This window comes from Protomyctophum bolini (genome assembly GCF_963924005.1).
Source record: "Protomyctophum bolini genome assembly, chromosome: 4".
NCBI lineage: Eukaryota > Metazoa > Chordata > Actinopteri > Myctophiformes > Myctophidae > Protomyctophum > Protomyctophum bolini.
Window position 1 is genome coordinate 28022878 of NC_137865.1, and position 18892 is coordinate 28041769.

The following is an 18892-nucleotide window of genomic DNA, read 5'->3' on the forward strand; positions in this document are numbered from 1 at the left end:
TGGTCGGGACTTCTACCCGCCCATGGCATGATCACCCCTCCCACCGGGGTGATAACGTTCCACTCATGCCACACGGGTCATTCCATGTTAACCAGATTGGCTTCTGCTTAGTTAAGTCAGAAGGGTAGTCTTTCGGGCGATTCACCTCGCTCAGTCGTTTAAATAACTGGGGTTACTAAAGTAACCTATAGTTATTTTAAACTCCTTCACTCAGTGAATCGCCCTATGGGGAAATATAAACTCCCGTATAGCTACCTACCAGTTGAACAAGTCCCAACCAACGTCACAGGCTTTTTACCCGTGACGGCCAACCCAGGAAGCGACGTCTAAAACGGCATGAGCCATTGCAGACGGCACCACATCCAAGTTATTCGGCGAAAGTCGAAGGGGGGCGACCAGCTCGCCGCTGTACAGACATCCTGAATGGGGACACCTTCGGCGAGCGCCCAGGATGCAGACATACCCCAGTAGAGTGAGCCCTCAAGCCCCCTGGGGGCTCCACTCCTCCCTCGGCGTATGCCAAACGAATGGCTTCCACAATCCATTGTGAAAGTCTTACCTTCGTCATCGGTTTTCCCTTACTTCGGGAACCCCATGACACGAACAGTCGATCCCCATTCCTGAAAGGAGCAGTTCTGTCCACATAGTGTCTCAGTGCTCTGACCGGGCATAGGCAATTCAACCTCCTATCCTCCACAGAGGAGAAAGGTGGCGGGTGAAATGCCATCAGATCGACCGGGGCGCAGCCAGAGGGGAAATTCTTAGGCAAGAACGCGAGGCTCGGCCTAATAGAGACTCTAGAGTCGTTCCCGCTGAATCTCATGCAGCTCGGGTTGACCGAAAGCGCATGTATGTCGCTGGCTCGCTTCGCAGTCGTCAAAGCGACCAGCAGAACAGTCTTTAGTGTGAGGAACTTCAAGTCCACTGTCCCCAGTGGCTCGAAGGGGTCCTGCGAAAGGGCGCCCAGTACCAGAGTCAGGTCCCATGACGGGACCAGAGATCTGGAAACTGGACAGGCTCGCCTAACGCCCGCCATGAAACGACGGACTAGTAGGTTCTCACCTACTGTCTTGCCGTCTACCCCCACGTGGTACGCCGAAATGGCCGCCAGGTTGACCTTCACAGAGGATTGGCCTAGACCTCTGTCCAGGAATTCCTGCAAGAAGGTCAGAATGTGCCTCACCGAAGCCTGAAACGGGATAACCCGTACAGGCCTGGCCGCACACCAACGTTCGAACACGGTCCATGCCGTGTTGTATCGTTGTCTAGTAGACGGGGCTCTCGCCCCTAGAATCGTCGTGATGACGTTCGGGGGCAGGCCTTCGGCATCCAGGTTCAGCCCCTCACGGGCCAGACCCAGAGGTCCAGGTCCTGTGGACGTGGATGGAAGATCTCCTGCCCCGCTTGGGTGAGCAGGTCCCTCCGCAGCGGGAGCTGCCAGGGCCGGTCGTACAGGGGTGGGACTATGTCCGACCTCCAAGACCCCCAAGCCGGGGCCACCAGTAGCATGCATAGGCCCTGAGTCCTCACCCTGGCCAGGGCGGGGGGGATCAGGGGCAGAGGAGGGAATGCATAAAGCAGGCCCCTCGGCCAAGGGTGCGCCAACGCATCCATGCCCAGAGACGGGGACCCTGTCAGGGAGAAGAAGTACTGACACTTCGTGTTTTCTTCCGACGCGAACAGGTCCGCCACCGGCGTGCCGTATCCGGCCCCCATCTGAGCTGCTACTTCCTTGTGCAGCGACCATTCGTGGTAGCGGAGTGGGCCTCTGGACAACAGGTCGGCTCCTGTGTTCAGGAGTCCTGGGACATGGCAGGCCGTGATCGACAGCAGATGCTTGTGGCACCATGTCAGTAGCCTGTGTGCCAACGTGTGCAGGCGCAGGGATTTGAGCCCTCCCTGCTTGTTGACATAGCACATTGTCGTGGTGTTGTCGGTTCGAACCAGAACGTGACACCCCTGGATAAGCGGTTTGAAGTGCCGCAGGGCAAGGAAGACCGCCAGGAGCTCCAGATAGTTGATGTGTGCACGCCTCATGGCTCCGTGCCACACTCCTCTGGCCGTCCTGCCGTCGTGGGTGGCCCCCCACCCCGACATGCTGGCGTCCGTGGTGACGATCTTCCTGGTAAGGGTCTATCCCAGGGGAACACCCTCCGCCAGGACACCTCTGTTCGACCACCACTTCAGGGCGAGTACACAGCCTGCAGATACCGTCACTCGCCGTAACAGGCACCTGGTGGGCACACCTAGGGACCTTATCCATCTCTGGAAAGGTCTCATGTATAGCCTGCCCAGCCGTACTAGGGAGATGGCCGACGCCATGAGCCCGGCCATCCTTAGGCAGGTTCGGAAGGGGACCCTCTGTCCCGTCCTGAACAGCGTCACGCACTGTAGGAAAGCGTCCATCCTCGCTTGGCTCAGTCGAGCCGTGTAGGAGACTGAATCCAGTGCTATGCCTATGAAGTCTATCGACCTTGTGGGGACCAGAACACTCTTCTCGTGATTGATGGTGAACCCCAGGGAGGTCATGTGGAGCACCACTTGAGTGGTGTTCCGCATCGCCTCTCGTGCAGAGTCTGCGCTTAGTAGCCAATCGTCGATGTAGCTCGCTACGCGGAGACCCGGACGCCGCAGCGGGGCAATCGCTGCCTCGGTGCATTTCACAAAGACCCTGGGGCTCAGGGACATCCCAAAGGGGAGGACAGTGTACTCGTACACTCTCCCCTTGAAACCGAACCTCAGGAATTTCCTGTGAGGTGGGTAAATGGGAATATGAAAATAGGCGTCTTTCAGGTCTATCGACGTGAACCAGTCGTTCGGACGTATGGAACGTACGAGGGACTTGGCCGTCAGCATTTTGAAGTTGAAGGTCTTGAGGTACCGATTGAGAGCCCGTAGGTCCAGTATCGGACGTAGCCCCCCCCCCCCTTTTTTCTTGACCAGGAAGTAGCGGGAGTAAAAACCGCTGCGACTCTGAGTCAATGGTACCTCTCTGACGGCCTTCTTCTCCAGCAGGGACTGAATCTCTGTCTGGAGCACCTCTGCCGCTTGCCCACGAGCTTCGGAGAAGAGGACTTCTGCGAAAGCGGGTGGTCTCATAGCAAACTGGAGCCTGTAGCCCTTTGCTATGGTGCGTAGGACCCAGGGGGATGCTCCGCACAGTTCCCACTGCGGTCGGCATCGAGCCAGAGGGATCTCTGTGGCCATGGGAGCCTCCACTGTGGCAGTGGAGCTCCCTGGACGAGAGAAAAATTGGGCATGACCCGTCCGGCTCGTGACGAGTGTGCCCGTCGAAACGGGTGCACTCGGCACCGGAAATAGGTCCCGTCTCATTGTGTCGGGAAACCCAGGGGTTTCCCTCCACAGCGAGCTCATGCCCCCCGATATTGTTGTTGTTTGTGTTTTTTTGGGCAAAGCCTTTATTACAGAAACAGGACAGAGTTGATCTCCTGCTGGAGAATCTGACCCTCTTCGCCGTGTGCCTCGGAGTAGAGGACTTCTCCGAATGCAGGGGGCCTCATAGCGAACCGGAGCCTGTAACCTCTCGCTATGGAGCGGAGAACCCAAGAAGACGCTCCGCACAGTTCCCACTGTGTCAGGCGACGCGCAAGGGGGTTCTCCATCGCCAGGGGAGCGCGTGGTCGCACAGGGCCACGGGCCCGGACATGGCGGGAACCCGTGCCATGATCCTCAAACCTCTTGTGGGGCGGCTTGGGAGTGCAGTCCGAGACTACTACGCCCAGCGCAAGCCCTGAGGCGGGTTTGATGGGGGAAGACGTCAGGGTGCGTCTCCCCCGTGGAGGGCGGCGGTGCGGCTGCTGGAGGGCGGCGGCGTTGGTCAGCGGGGCATGGGGGACGTTTGTCCCTCACGTCCACGGAGGGAGCTCTTGGAGGAGCTCGTTGTCCGTCATCCACCTTGAAAACAGCCTATCTAGAATGCTAAGCAGCTAGGGTGGCATCGGCCATCCAACGAGGTTGCTACTCCCGACCTCGAAAAGGTTAGCTAAAAGCTAAACAAACCTAGCTTCACAATGTACATACCTGTAATGTTGAGGGAAGCAGTCGGTAGTCGAGGGTCGCTGGGGAACCACGTCGAGTGAGACTCGTGCCTTTTGCCGCTGCGTGAGGTAGTAGTAGCGGTAGTCGTCGGAGGCCTAGGACTGCATCCGACATCCCGTTGTCGCAACCACCCGGCTCGAGGGAGCCTCGTTGGTGGGCTGACGAGATCCCGCTGGAGGGAGAGCAGCACCAAGAGCCAGCCGGCGAGGCCTGGCTGATGTCTTGGGTCTGGCTCCACAGGTCTGTTTACCAGTTTGGTGAAGAGCGTGTGGAGCTTGTTGTTGGCGGTCCGAGCCGCCTTCTTGGCAGGGGAGGAGCCCAGGAAGGACTCGTCATGGTGTCTCCGAGACGCGTCAAGGTTGAGGGGTCTGGAGAGAGAGGACGAGGCGGTGGGGGCTGGGTTCTTGTTAGTATCCATGCCAACTAGAGTGGAGTTTTCACAAACACTCAAGATAGCAGAGAAAACAAACCACCCGCAGGCTCTTGCTAGTTAGAGTGGAGTTTACACAGAGCACTCAAAAATAGCAGAGAAATTACTAGAACCTGGGTTACTTTCGTAACCTAGCAGGGAGAGTACTAGAACTAGAGTTACTTTCGTAACTACTAGGACCGTAGTCACTGTGTTGTCACGTAGGTTATTGTTTACACTAATAAGCCCAGTGGTGAGGCCTCGTCTTTTGGCGATGGCCTGGCAAATTGCGCTCCGGTTTTTACCGCGGGAGCGTGTAAAAGGCCGGAGGCGGAGAGAAGCTTCGGCGGCGAGTCAACTAGAGCCGTTGTCACCCCTGCAGGCCATCTTGGGTGTTGGTGTAGCTTGAAGAAGGAACCCGCAGTCCAAGATATTGTAGAAGCACTTCTCTTTTAAGTTATAAGGTTGGAGCCCGTTTTTCAGCGGGCTTAGGTACCTTCTTAGCCGGAGCGTAGTTGTGCCCATCCCCCTGGCTCCAGGTGCAGGCTGCTGCCTGTCTGGTGGCGGTGGATGTAGGCTTAGGACGAGCCCCTGTATTGGGGCGCTGGGTCAGAGTGGAGAATGTGTTCTCAGATCAAAACCCGGGTCGTCCAAGTTGGCATCGCCGTGGGCGATGCGGGCCTCAACCCGCTGAAGACGCCTCTGCTTCCGCCGGAAGGAAAGGGGAAGACAGCATGGACAGAAGCCAGGAGCAAGGATGGCCTGGCGAAGAAGTCCAGGCAAAGGCACAGCTTGTGTGGAGGTCATCTACAGCCAGAAGGTTGGAGCATGACCTGTGGAGACAGACCCTCTGTGGAGTAGCTGCTAAGCTACTAGCCTTGGTGCTAGTGGATGCTGGGTTCTTGTCAGTATCCATGTTAACTAGAGTGGAGTTTTCACAAACACTCAAGATAGCAGAGAAAACAAACCAACCACAGGCTCTTGCTAGTTAGAGTGGAGTTTACACAGAGCACTCAAAAATAGCAGAGAAATTACTAGAACCTGGGTTACTTTCGTAACCTAGCAGGGAAAGTACTACAACCAGAGTTACTTCAGTAACTACTAGGACCGTGGTCACTATCCGCGGGTCGTCACGTGGGTCAAGTGGGTTATTGTTTACACTAATAAGCCCAGTGGAGGGGCCTCGTCTTTCGGCGATGGCCTGGAAGATGCACTCCGGTTTTTACCGCGGGAGCGTGTAAAAGGCCGGAGGCGGAGAGTAACTTCGGCGGCGAGTAAACCAACGTCTTTCGGCGGCAAGTAAACAAAGCTGGGCCGCGTCGGTGATGTGTATTCAGCGGCGCGGAGCGTAGCGGCGAGTTAGCTCGCGTCTTTCGGCGTCAGGCTAACAAGGCAGGGCCGCGTCTAAGGCTCGTTGTGTAGGCGAGTGCAAGCTAGCAGACAGCCCGGTCTTACGGCGCGGGAGGAGGCTAACGTTGTGTAACAGCGAGGCTAAGTGGCGTCTCTCGGCGCTGCACCAGCGAGCTAAAGCTAGCCGAGGAGGGCCTCTAGCTAGAGCTAACGACCGGAGGAGGAAGCTGGCTAGCAGGCTAACAAACTCTACACTGCACAAGACCTTTGTTACGCTTCTCAGCGGCCGGTAAACACTTACGTGGTCTTTTGCAAGAGACGTGTCATCGTGAAGAGGGCTACCGGAGGGTTTGCAGAACACTGTGAATCTCTTGGTACAAGCCGATGGCCCGTCTTTGGTGAGATACGGTTTCAACAGGTAATAACAAACAGGTAGCGTGGCTTAACGTGCGTTCAGCAAGCAGAAGACAATCGGAATGACCCGTGTGGCATGAGTGGAACGTTATCACCCCGGTGGGAGGGGTGATCATGCCATGGGCGGGTAGAAGTCCCGACCAATGAAATTGTTCGTGAAGTATATGGTTTAATTCTGTGTGTTCATGCCAGAGATGGCACTCCCCATAGGGCGATTCACTGAGTGAAGGAGTTTAAAATAACTGACATGGTGCCGTGTCCTGTCTAAATCTTTGTAAAAATAATTTGTAAAGACTGTAATCCAAGTAATGTGAGAATATTGTTTGAATGCAGTCAGTAGGAGGAGAATAAAGGCTGTCCACACCAAGCATGATACAATAACTCTGAAGACATTGATGAATGATAATGTTCTCTAAATATGTTGAATGTCAATTCAGATGGATTTTGATTGGCTGTCAGTTTTTCTATCGTTCATCGTTCAACTACATCGTTTAGCACGGTCAAGTGCTGTTTATCATGTGTTCACATATAAAGTAAAAATCACACTCGTGTGAAGTGAGTGGTGCAACTCCGTGTGGGGGTTTCGGGTGGGGGGGGGGGCGGGGGGGGGGCTGGCTCCAGACCCACAGGAACGCACCCAGGGTGCCAGCCCGGTTCCGGCATGCCCGCGTCCGAAACGGTAGAGAATTGACAGAGTTACTGTACTGTACTGTCACTGTACTGTACTGGCACACCCGAAAGCATCATATATACAGTGCGTGTGTTTGTGTGTGCGTTAGGTTGCGCACAGGTGGTGAAAAACAACCATGTTGTTTTCGTGCTCATACCCAGACACCCAGCCACCCAGCTACCCACACACATAGCTCCGTAAGGGAGTGGTTGCACCACTCAAAAACACAGACACACACACACACGCACTGTCGTGCAGTATGGATGTACAGTATGTAAATGAGTACTATTTGCAGAAAGTGACGGTACTCACTTGAGCGGTATGCGTGGCACTGTAGTGGGTGTGGAGACGGTTGTGATGACCTGCAGAATCAGCTCCAGTGCAGAGAGACCCCCTGCCAGCTGGAAGGACACCTGATCTGCATTGTTCTGTCAGAGAGAGAGAGAGAGAGAGAGAGAGAGAGATTGGAATAATTGTGAGATACAGCTAAAGAGAGTGAGAGAGAGAACCACAGCCAGGGAACGGCAAGCAGCAGGCTGCTCGACAGAGGATTGCATTGCTCTCACCAAGGGGGGGAGCCTCTCTTTTCCCCCCTAAACGGGGCAAGGGATTGAAATCTGAAGCAAAGTGATCCCTAAAGTATTCCTGTTAAATCTCAAAAGTGCACAACCCTACTCCGCCCCCACAGCAGTCAAATCTCAACGGAGGACAACTACTCTACAGGCTCCACTTGGCAGCAGGGTGGTCTCCACAGACAAACATTGAACTCGGAGAGGCCGAGTGTAGGCCAATGGGACGCGGCGACAAGGAAAATCGAACAGAAAGAGGTTAACTTTAAGTACATCGCTCCAATAAGATGCAATATGGATTTGTTTCCCGTCTCTCTCTCCTGGACAAGACACAACTGCAACACCAAAAAATGTGTAGTTGGTGGAGTATGGGGTGGAGGGGGGGGTAGAACATCAGTCCATAGCTTTACATTTAAGAACAAACATCTTAATAGATGGTTCCTGTCCTGTCCTCCCGAAGGGAGCAGAAGAAGAGAAGAGTTAGAGTAATTGGCGGTGGGTCAGACGCTGTTGCTGCAGAGTCCTATAAATCAACAACTACAAAGCTGGGAGCGAACGCTGCTATCAGGCATGTTTCTGCCTGGGTCAACAGAGAGAGAAGGGCCTGGAGAGAGGTGGAGGGGGGCGTGGGTCTGTGGCTGTTGATAGAAAGTTCTCCCTCACATGGTACCGCCGAGGAGCACACAGGCGGCTGCATCAGCGGTGTAGGTCGCTAGTAGAGCACGAGGACAGGGGAAGACGACTCCCCTCTTTCTGATGTGACAGGACTCAAATCCAGCCACTTCACAAGGCTTTTGTTCTACGGATGGGAAGTCACCGACAAGCCCAAACACATCGAGAGAGAGAAGAGACTTTGGCGAAATTACAGATAATCTTCTCATCTGTCAGTCATGCCTGCCGCCAAAGTGTACCGCTCCTCGAGATTCAGTGACACAAAAACAACACGCTCAAATGCTGGTTCAGGGACAGATTACTTTTATTTCTTCTTTTTTTTCCTTTTTTTTTTTTGTATGTTTGACAAGCTCTCCGTTCAGAGTCGTGCTTGGAGCACAATGAGGATTCATTAAAATGTTTTGTAGATCTCTGGGGGGTTGGTTACGTCATCTAAACAGCTCCTAATCAATTGGCTTTCAGTCACAGAGGTTGGTTTAACCCCCTCTCTTAACCCACCATCAACACACCTACCTAAAAAGCTTCCAGGCTAAATGAAAAAAGTCAGCTCTTTCATGGTGGCTTATCAAATGGAATTAAAGGGGGTAGCTCGGAACCTGCTTGGCTAGTGCCTTTTCTGCTGTGTTGACAGATTTATCTGTTGTGAGGATGGAACAATAAGGGTGAAGAGGATTAAGATCAAACTACCCCAAAGTGGGTAGGTGGTCTACACGTGCAATCTTATTTAAAAAAATTAAACTAAAATAAAACTAAAAACATCAAATATCACCATGAAGACAACCATTTAATAAAAACGAAACGACTAAACATCCACCATTTTTCTTCAGCTTGAGTGTTGCCAAATGCAAAAGACAACATCTGGCGATGATATATTTTTCTCCAAAAACCTCGCCACGGAAGGGCAACAGAAATCAAATTTGTATGCAACTACTGTGACACCGACTATACACACTAAGCAGCTTGTGTATAAACACTTTTACCATGACGAAAACATTCTCCGCCTCTATAAGTACAGCAGGAGATTTACAAATTGCATTTCTGAGCGATCCTCCAACCGATTCCGGCGGCCACACCCGGCCAGAAACTCCAATAGAACAGCAATAAGATGCGCAGCTCATTTGTCCTCACGAAGAAAAAATAAATAAAAAATAAACAGGAACCCAATCAAAGACTGAGCGTCAAAGAGAGGTGAGAGGCCAACGACAGACCCTTAATTACACAACTCCAGAGCGTTATACAATTATTATCCAGGGTGACCATTATTATTAGCTGGGCTAATCAGAAGGCCAAGCGCCTGCAAATTCCCGTGACCATGGCACAGGTGCTGGGAGGGGTCCGCCAGACTGCCCTGTGTTGTCCACTCCTACCAGGCACTCTAATTAGCCAACATTAAAGCAGGGAGGAGGGGACAGCAGTCGAACTACCACTCAACAGAACTGGCTTCATTAGGGCTGCTGCCTCAGCCTTGATCTGCAACTGGAAGACTCTGGTGCCGTGCAGTGTGAGGGAACGCAAGGGGGAGTGATATTTTCTACACATAAAATGTCATCATTATACAGGCTTACAGAAGGGCCTCCGATGGGTAAACAATGTTTTAGGGGCAGAGCCTACTGTAAACCACAACAAGACTGCTGGAATAAACATTTAGAGGCAGAGCGCAAACTTGCGTGTTTACAGGACATAATGGCATATTGTTTAGTATACAGTACGACTGCTGAGGGGACGTGGAAATGGGAAATAATACAAATTGTGTTTATTCTAGAAAATGCTGAGATTAATCGAAGGCCGGCATGGTGCAAAAAATCAAACCAGCCACAGAAACCGCAAAGAGCTGTGGGTCATTTCACTCTACTTTTGGTCTTGAGGTGAAGAAAACAAAACAAAAAACTGAAAAACGCTTGACAGTTTATAATCTCCTATTTTATGGGCCTGGTGGAAAATAAAGGTTGTTCATTCTATTAGCCGAAATTAGCTGATCTACAATCTCACAACGCGCAATATTGTGACACGTTGTGAGCTTGTAAATCTGCTATTTAATGTATTTATTGATGTATAGAATGTCTTTGATTTGTTTTCAAATTTATTAAATTATTTAGAAATATTTAGGTATTATATAGGTATTAACACGTTACATTTTTAGTTTTCTTTAGGAAAAAAAGTTAAATAAAATCTAACTATAAATGCACCAGTGTGTGTGTGTGTGTGTGTACGTCTGAAATCCACGTAATTCGACACACGCATTCCACAACCCCACAGGGAGTGCAGTGCCCGGTGTCGAGGCGGTCCATATGTCCATATATGGAGCTGGCCTGTTCTGACATCACAACACTCCATATTTGGGCATACCTGACATCACAACACTCCATATTTAGGTATGCCTGACACAGAACTCCATATATAGGAATAAAGGGACACAGAGAGACAGATACAGAAATCTCCATATATGGGCTTACAAGGGACACAGACAGATGGGTGGAATGGGTACTCTGACACGGGTACAACGGGCATAGCCGGGTGGGGCATGGATCTCCAACTTCCATCATTACCGACTCGGTGCTCTACAGCCGGGCACCAGTCTAGTTTATAAAAAAGGATATTTACTTGTGACCCATACAAAAACATGCCACAGCCCAAAAAAGGCTCCCGACCTTTGGGATATACCCACAGTTACAGATCCATATAAAGCTTACTGGTGGTCCCAACCGGGCCTTGACAGCTGACTAATGAACACATAAATACAGTCTGGAGTCTTTAGCGCCAAGAATGTTGTGTTTCTGACAGTTCCTCAACTTATCATTTTCTGCCTGGTGTATAGTTGAAAGCAGAGGTAAACACTTTGGGCAGTACATAAATATGAACGCTTACTAACGTGCAAACAGAGGAGAAAGTAGAAAAAAAAGAATGAAAGTGAGGTGCATATTTTCTTCAATATCACCTATGTTAAGAAAAAGGGGGAAAAAAAGAAATTGGGTTTGACACAAAATAAACCATTAAGTGACCACAGAGGGAGGTGCTCACTGGGGCCAGAGAGCTGGAGATGGGGGGGTTCCAATGGCAGTGCAGGGGGGGCGTGTCAGATGTTGTCTAAGGAATTAGCGGAGAAAGTGGAGACTGAATCAGATAGGGGGGGAGAAAAACAAATGTCTAGGTGAGTCAATGACACAAGAGATGCTTGTTAGGTCAAATAATCTAAACGGACCTGACTTGACGTGACTCGGGGGCCAGACGGCCATGCTGAATGAGACTCTATTTATTTGACTTTGTCCAGGGATTAGACAAGGAAGTGTTCCCCAGGCTGCCTCGCTCGTTAACCAATCACAGCGAGCCGAGGCCAACACACGCGGTGTTAGCTCTTTGGGGGGCGAGGCTGAGAGCGACAGCTGCGCGTCATTGGTAATAATCACAAAAAAGCAACATGGTTTAACCACTTTCAAAAATCTTCAAAGATTTCGTTTATTTTTTATATATTTATAACAAATTTCCCCAAATAACAAAAACAGGGAAAATATCAGCTCTACAAGCTCACAACTCGTCTCGATGTGATGCTGATCGATTGTGACCTTATGATGAAGTATATAGGCATTAAAGGAGCAGGTCACCCATTTTTTACATTACCTTCATATGATTGGACCTCACTAATGATATGAAGGCACAATTTCTCACTCCGTGTGTCATTGGTGGCCTATGGACAGTTGTCACAGTTCAGAAACATGCCTACCATTGACATCATCAATGGTATGCACCAAGCTAATAGAAACCACAGCCTTTCTCTTCCTGGAAAGTTAGCATGAATAGAAGCCATTGTTCTTGCATTAATTGTTTGTTTTGTTTTTAAAGTTTGAAATCCTACTGATGATGTGACAGGTAGGCAGGTTTCTAAACTGTCCTATAGACACAGACAAAGTATACAAAAATGGTGCCATCTCATAATGAGCATTAGTGAGGACAATTATATGAACATGGGTTGAAACTAGCTGAAGTGCTCCTTTAAAGTGGTTAAAAAGCCGTTTCCATAAACCATATGCAGTAAAGGTAAAGTACAAAGCTGAACGCCATGCACAGACTGAGCCTTCCTTGATCTGCGTGTGTACCCGTGACACCAGTATTGAATGGAGCCCAGCTCCTGCCCCGGCCACCTCTGACCTCCCAGTGGGACTCTGAGTGGAGCTGAGGGGAGGGGCCGTCGTGCGTTAGTGACAGCTTGTGCGGTACTCAAATCACATTGGTCTCCTCCTCTTACCAGTATGTTGGTGCCACTCGCCTCAGCTACCACTTTTTTTTTTTTTTTACCTCTCTGGGGAAATTCTATAATAGCCTCCGCAGCCCTCCCCCTCGTCAATGGAGAGACACTATCGTCTCTCTATCCTCCCGGCTGCACAATGGGTTGTTATGATGGCTTGAACCACAAGCTGGCAGGAGATTTATGCCTCATCACAGGAGGGTAGTGGCGGCGGTGGCAGTGGTGGTTGTGGCGGTGCATGTTTTCTCCCTTTCATAAACATTGTGGCAGGTGTATCCGTCCCTCAACTCTTATTTTTAATTGTGAGTTTCAGTATCACAAGCCAAAGCCTTTGCCCCCTCGTTACAAAATAGCTTTTAAATACACTGACTACTTCCAACTGGAGTAATGCACAGAAACCTGAACGTTGGACCTGATTACATAAATTTAGAGTACACACGATCAACGCTGATGAAGACTTGAGGATCGAAACGCGTTCGTTGTTGCTGCTTCTCAGCTACCATGCCTACTCTTATACGAATAAAAAAAGTGCCTTAAGACATAAGTTCTGTGAGTGCTGGCGTTTTCTCTTTCAGAGAATACCTTTTGCAAAGTTACTTACCCGACCGCGCACCCGGTAAATGCTTAGAGACTTTAAGAGATTTGAGTTGTGCGAGCTACTACCTGATAGCAAAGTACACACGATCAAGAAAATAGTACTCTTGGTCAATGTTTTTTCACTGACATTATTTTAAAACCTGTTGTACCTGTTTATTCATCCTTTTTTTTGTCAATGACTTTAAATGGGTTGTAGTGTTTGACAGTTGACTTGTCTGTTTGAATTGTTTGTGTTCATGGTTGTAACAATGTTCATGCTTCTGTCCAGGTCACTTTAAAAAAAAATATATATATTGTAATCTTAATGGTTAAATAAATATATGATGATTAACTCACCCTTGTTCAAAACGTCTGGAATTGCACTTCGCACGAGAGTAACAAATTCAAAGAGAACGCCTAATCTAATATCAAATTCCCCTGACTTTGCCCCATAAAATAGTTTGCATTAATGACATTTCATTTGAAAATCCAATTTACCATTGTCTAAACCCATGACATCTGAGCTGTGTGAGCGAGCCAGACGCGAGACAACGTTGGCTCTCGTGATGGGGAAGCGCTTCTATTAGTACCATGTGCACAATGAAAACACAGCTAATCTGGTCTGCATTAACCAATAAGCGAGGGCGGGGGGATTTTATTGGGGTAAGCGATACTCGACGCTGGGACGGTGGGACAGGGGGAGCTGCAGCCAAACATGACGCTTCAGTGGAGAATGCCAGAGGGACTGGTTCGTCCCCCCACAATCCTGTGGACCACTGTGGGCCGCTCACAAGGCAGTCCAACAATGCTTCTGAGGAGATGGGCAGTGGGACAGTGTATATATGACTCTCAAAAGACCGGACAGTTATTGTAAGTATGTGTTACAGCAGTGTGGTAAACTGAATTAGTAGTACGGCTGTCACAATCCTGACATTTTAGTTTAATTAATCTACAAGCTTACAACACGCCACTTTACAGCATGTTGGGAGCTTGTAGATCTGATAGTCAGTATTTTTCAAAACAGATGAATGGAAAACAATTCAGATAATTGTGATTATCAAAAACAAATGTGACAGGCCTAATTATGTACAACAAAACAAATGTAAAAACTAGGGGGAAAAAAGGTTAGGATAAAATATGAACACAAACAGAATAATTTTCCAGAGGTTGCTTTTTTACCTGTTTCTCCAGGATGCGAGAGATCTCTCCCAAGGTTCTGTTCACAGCAGATACTTTGTTGTTGGCCCACTGGCCACTGTCCTGGCCTTGAAGTTGTTTCAGCAGGTCCTTTACCAAGCGCTGGAGCCTGAACATCCAGGAGAAACACTGTCATTACACCAGCGGTTCTCCAACATTTTCATGTATTTGGCCGCAGACCTGAAACTATTTTGTGATTTGTGTTTTTGAATATTTTAACAAAATTCCACATTTTTCTAGTTTTCAAGACTTTTTGATGCTATATTAACTTATTTTGCTGGTGATTCCCTGTAACCCCACTCAACAACCCTTGGGGTACCCAGACCCCACTTTAAGAAGTCATTACATAGTAAACTCTGGAGTGTACAAATGTAACCAAATGGACTTGTGAGGATCCATTTGGTTAAATTTATACATTCTCTTACAATCGTTAAATTAAAACACTGAGGAGGAGCCGTGTAGAAATACCGGTAAACCTACAGTAAATACTATTGAAAAGTAATCAATGCCATGCCTCCATTTATCACCAGTTAGCGGTAAAGCGTTAACGTACTTGGCCTTGTACGGTGAGTCAGGAACTTGTGCCTTTGCCTCCACTGACATTTCGAACTCCTTTGCCCTAGAGAAAAAAGAAAAAAAAGGGAGAGCGAGAGAGAGAGAGAGAGATGAGGGGGTAAAGTCTTTGAATCGTAGGAAAAGAGTGCTTGGCCTGTCAGTTAAGAAGAGGGAGGATGTAAAGTGTGAAGTAGGAGAGAAAGGTCATGTTGAGGGAGAGTGTTTATTTGGCCTGTCAGCCGTTAGCCAAGTGACTCGGCCTAAAATAATCAGACATCAGCTCTGCGGGGACCTGTTGTCTCGCTGCCATCTACTCATATAGACTATAGGCTTAATTCCATACCGTTAAGTCCCTCTTCCCTCAAGTCATAATTTTACAAGGGCAGCTCAAATTCTTTATTTCACCCATTGTCAAATAAACAGTTAACAGGGGCCCTCATGCTACGCCACTGCTGTTTTGAATGCGTGACCTCCCAGAAGGTCATGGTCATTACGGGACCGGTATCTTTGTTGCATTAGCCCGACAGTCAGACACTGACAAAACACAGATCGTGCGCGTGCGTGCACATGCACGTGCATTTTGGGGACTGGACTGGACGAGTCATCCATCTGTCAATCAGGCATTGTAGACAAGATAAGAACTATTGATCAGAGTGAGATAGATGGCCTTACGGTCATCCATCCAGCGGCTGATAAACTCAAACATTTCCTGGAAGACAGGTGGACCCGTCCCTGAGGACCAGACCTGGAACTAGCAACGCCCAATCCGGTGTTCACAATCTCTTGTCAAGAGATTCAAGGGCAGCCATCTAAAATCAATGGATGTCTTACCTCATAATTTAATAGGATAGTGTGCCAAATTTTGTATAATGATGTCATGTTTTTGTGACCGTTAATCACAATATGCATTAATTTGGTTTCTATAGTGAACTTAATAAAAAAAAGAAAAAAAATATATGTTTCTATGGATCATTTATAATTATAATTCATAATATGAAAAACAGCATGGAAAAAAGTGAATGTATTATAATCAAGCCTATTAATATATACAGTACATACATATACGTAGTATACATATACTAGTACACATACAGGATACTGTATACGTGGGGTGTACTGTATATAAAACAGTATAGGTTTATCTTACAAATAGTTTCCATATGTTTTTACTATTTATTTTTAAAATGCAAGGTCAAAAACCTTCAATGTTACAGGCACTCTCTTAGTGCTTCTGACCAGCTAAACCACAGTGGGGGTGAGTGGAGGGGGTCCATCATTTTGCTAACATTATTTACCGTGTCCTCTGAGCAGGAAGAATGGTTAATGCAGGCCTGCTTTCACAAGGGGTCTCGACTGTACCTGGCCCATTTGTCATTCTTGATATTACAATATTCATCTCTGACAGGTTTACACCCAGCCAGGTTAAATGGGGAGCAATTGCCAAGCAATTCATCACAGTCGGCTGCACGGCTGGCTAAATGGGCTTAGGGCAATAAATATCAGTAATCAGCAATAAGGGAAAAGGCACAAATCAACAATGCAGAACTAATAATCAATTCATCATGATCTAAGCCTCTGTATATTGCGTTTTGTCTTATTGTACAAGGAGACAACTATTATACATTTCTCTTCTTAAACCTGTGTATGCAGGCAAAAGTCCACGACAAGAACCAGATTTGTTCTGAAGCAGTGATCACGAGTTCTGTAATACAACAACATTATAACACAGGACTAAAATCATAGATGAAAACAAGCACTATGTCAGTGGTCGTTAGCCTCTACAATGGCATATCGAATAAGAGGATGGGATGGATAGATTTATTTTATACTGCCTGATTTATACTTTATCGTATGATGGAGTCACATGTTAAACATAGCTTTGAAGTGCGTTGCAACACAGAAACGGGGTAATAGCAAACAGTGTCCTACATCCAGCAGAACTCGGCATGGATGCAAATTATGTTATGTGTGTGTGTTTGGTAAAACCCCATCCAGCTACTCGACTTTCCCCACCTAGGCCAGCAGCACATTGGGTGAAATGAGTTAGGGTTGTGCTCACCCTCTCCATATTCCCATACAGGAGTGCCTTTGTGTACACACTTTTCCCTGAGGTTCTCACACACGCACACACACGCACACGCACACGCACACACACACACACACACACACACACACACACACACACACACACACACACACACACACACACACACACACACACACACACACACACACACACACAGGCTGCTCTGTTCCCCGCTGAGCCAAACACATGCAACAAGGTATAGGCAAACAGCTTGTACAAGCGGATCAGTGGGGACTTGGGTTTCTAAGTTCAAAACCCATCTTGACACTAACAGACATGCCACTAACAAGCCCTTTAAATGGCATATTTTCCGAACCGAAAGACTTATTACCGTAACATGTTAGCCAGCCCGCTGGAGCAGAGAAACAACATACACAGGGTTAAAGTGTGTGTGCGCTGCTTTATGACAGATTTCGGCTCAGAGTTGGCCTTGGGAGCCTAGTGAAAACTTCTCGTGCGTTTTACGGACACCATACAGTGTTCCAATAAAATGGCTCATTTCCACCCAACGGTGGAGCAGCTCACCTTTATGTTAACTGGGGCTGTGTTATTTATGACCTCTGAAAGCATGTTCCCTTTGAGCGCTGGTCTCAGCACTGCTGGGCCAGGAGTGACAATGAACAGAGGCAGATCGTGTTGTCACCTCCTCAGCAGCGCAGCCAGTGCCTCAGAATGCAGCTCTACGCTGATAAGCAAGTACTGTGGACAAAATGCAACGGGCATTTCATGGGCTGTCGCTGCCCTTTATTCTTCATTTGAACAAGTACAGCCTCTTGATGTGGAGAAAAGTGAAAATGTATACCGTGAGTTGAGTTTGGAGAAAGAGCAACGCATGGGCTGAAAGTGCAGCATTGTCAAGTCATCTCATTACAGCCAGGACGATATATCAGTTTGGACAATATTTCTGCCATTATTTGCCTTTTTTGACGACCTCAGTATCAGCAATTAAGCAGCCGATATGTCCCAATGTTTAACCACTTTCAGCCAAACTTTTAGCTTACAAAGGTACCACCATGGTGGCCATGCTAAATGACTCATCACGCAAAATAGCATTTAGGCAGGGCTGCCATGTCTCACCCTTTGAGTGTGACAGTCACGCAATTTAACCCTTTACCACGCACCACGCCACACATGCCATTTCACACGCATTATAAATAACAATTTTCTCCGCGGCTCTGCCGCGTAATAACGCGCGCCCATGTGTGCGTCCTCACAAACGGTAAAATAGCCGATGTGCATGAGATCATGCAGCGCTGATATATGCAGTAGGAGGATAAACAGTGGACCAAATCGTCAGCAGGGTCCCAGACTGTGTGACGCATGGAAATGGAAAAATTTAAAAATAAGGCATTTTCCCACATTCCAGTTTTCTGACTTTTTATTTCACAACATATTCCCCAATTTCCTCTGAGATTATGGGGTGAATGAATGTAGCCAGACCCATCTTCCCTTTCTGTCATAGTGACATAATGTCACTGACATTGTCCTGCATCAGATCATGTCCAAATCAGGTTCTCCAATCTCCAGTAGCCTCTTCAGTTTTTTGAAGATTTTTTGAGTGGTGCAACCACTGACCACTCCCTTACGGAGCTATGTGTGTGCTGGCTGGGTCTGAGCACTATGTGTGTGGCTGGCTGGCTGGGTCTGAGCATACATAGATAGATAGATAGATAGATAGATAGATAGATAGATAGATAGATAGATAGATAGATAGATAGATAGATAGATAGATAGATAGATAGATAGATAGATAGATAGATAGATAGATAGATAGATAGATAGATAGATAGATAGATAGATAGATAGATAGATAGATAGATAGATAGATAGATAGATAGATAGATAGATAGATAGATAGATAGATAGATAGATAGATAGATAGATAGATAGATAGATAGATAGATAGATAGATAGATAGATAGATAGATAGATAGATAGATAGATAGATAGATAGATAGATAGATAGATAGATAGATAGATAGATAGATAGATAGATAGATAGATAGATAGATAGATAGATAGATAGATAGATAGATAGATAGATAGATAGATAGATAGATAGATAGATAGATAGATAGATAGATAGATAGATAGA

At 47.8% G+C, this 18892-nt stretch overlaps 1 protein-coding gene across 2 annotated transcripts in view; it reads right to left on the reverse strand.

The window, feature by feature from the left end:
• Nucleotides 1-18892, reverse strand: part of scaper (S-phase cyclin A-associated protein in the ER) — a 100530-nt gene that overhangs the window by 33709 nt on the left and 47929 nt on the right. For both annotated transcript variants that reach the window (XM_080761844.1, XM_080761843.1), the window contains 3 exons: nt 14710-14775; nt 14139-14265; nt 7215-7330 (listed from right to left, as the gene is read on the reverse strand). In XM_080761844.1, coding sequence (XP_080617970.1) covers nt 7215-7330; nt 14139-14265; nt 14710-14775 — 309 coding nt within the window. The remainder of the gene's footprint in view (nt 1-7214; nt 7331-14138; nt 14266-14709; nt 14776-18892) is intronic.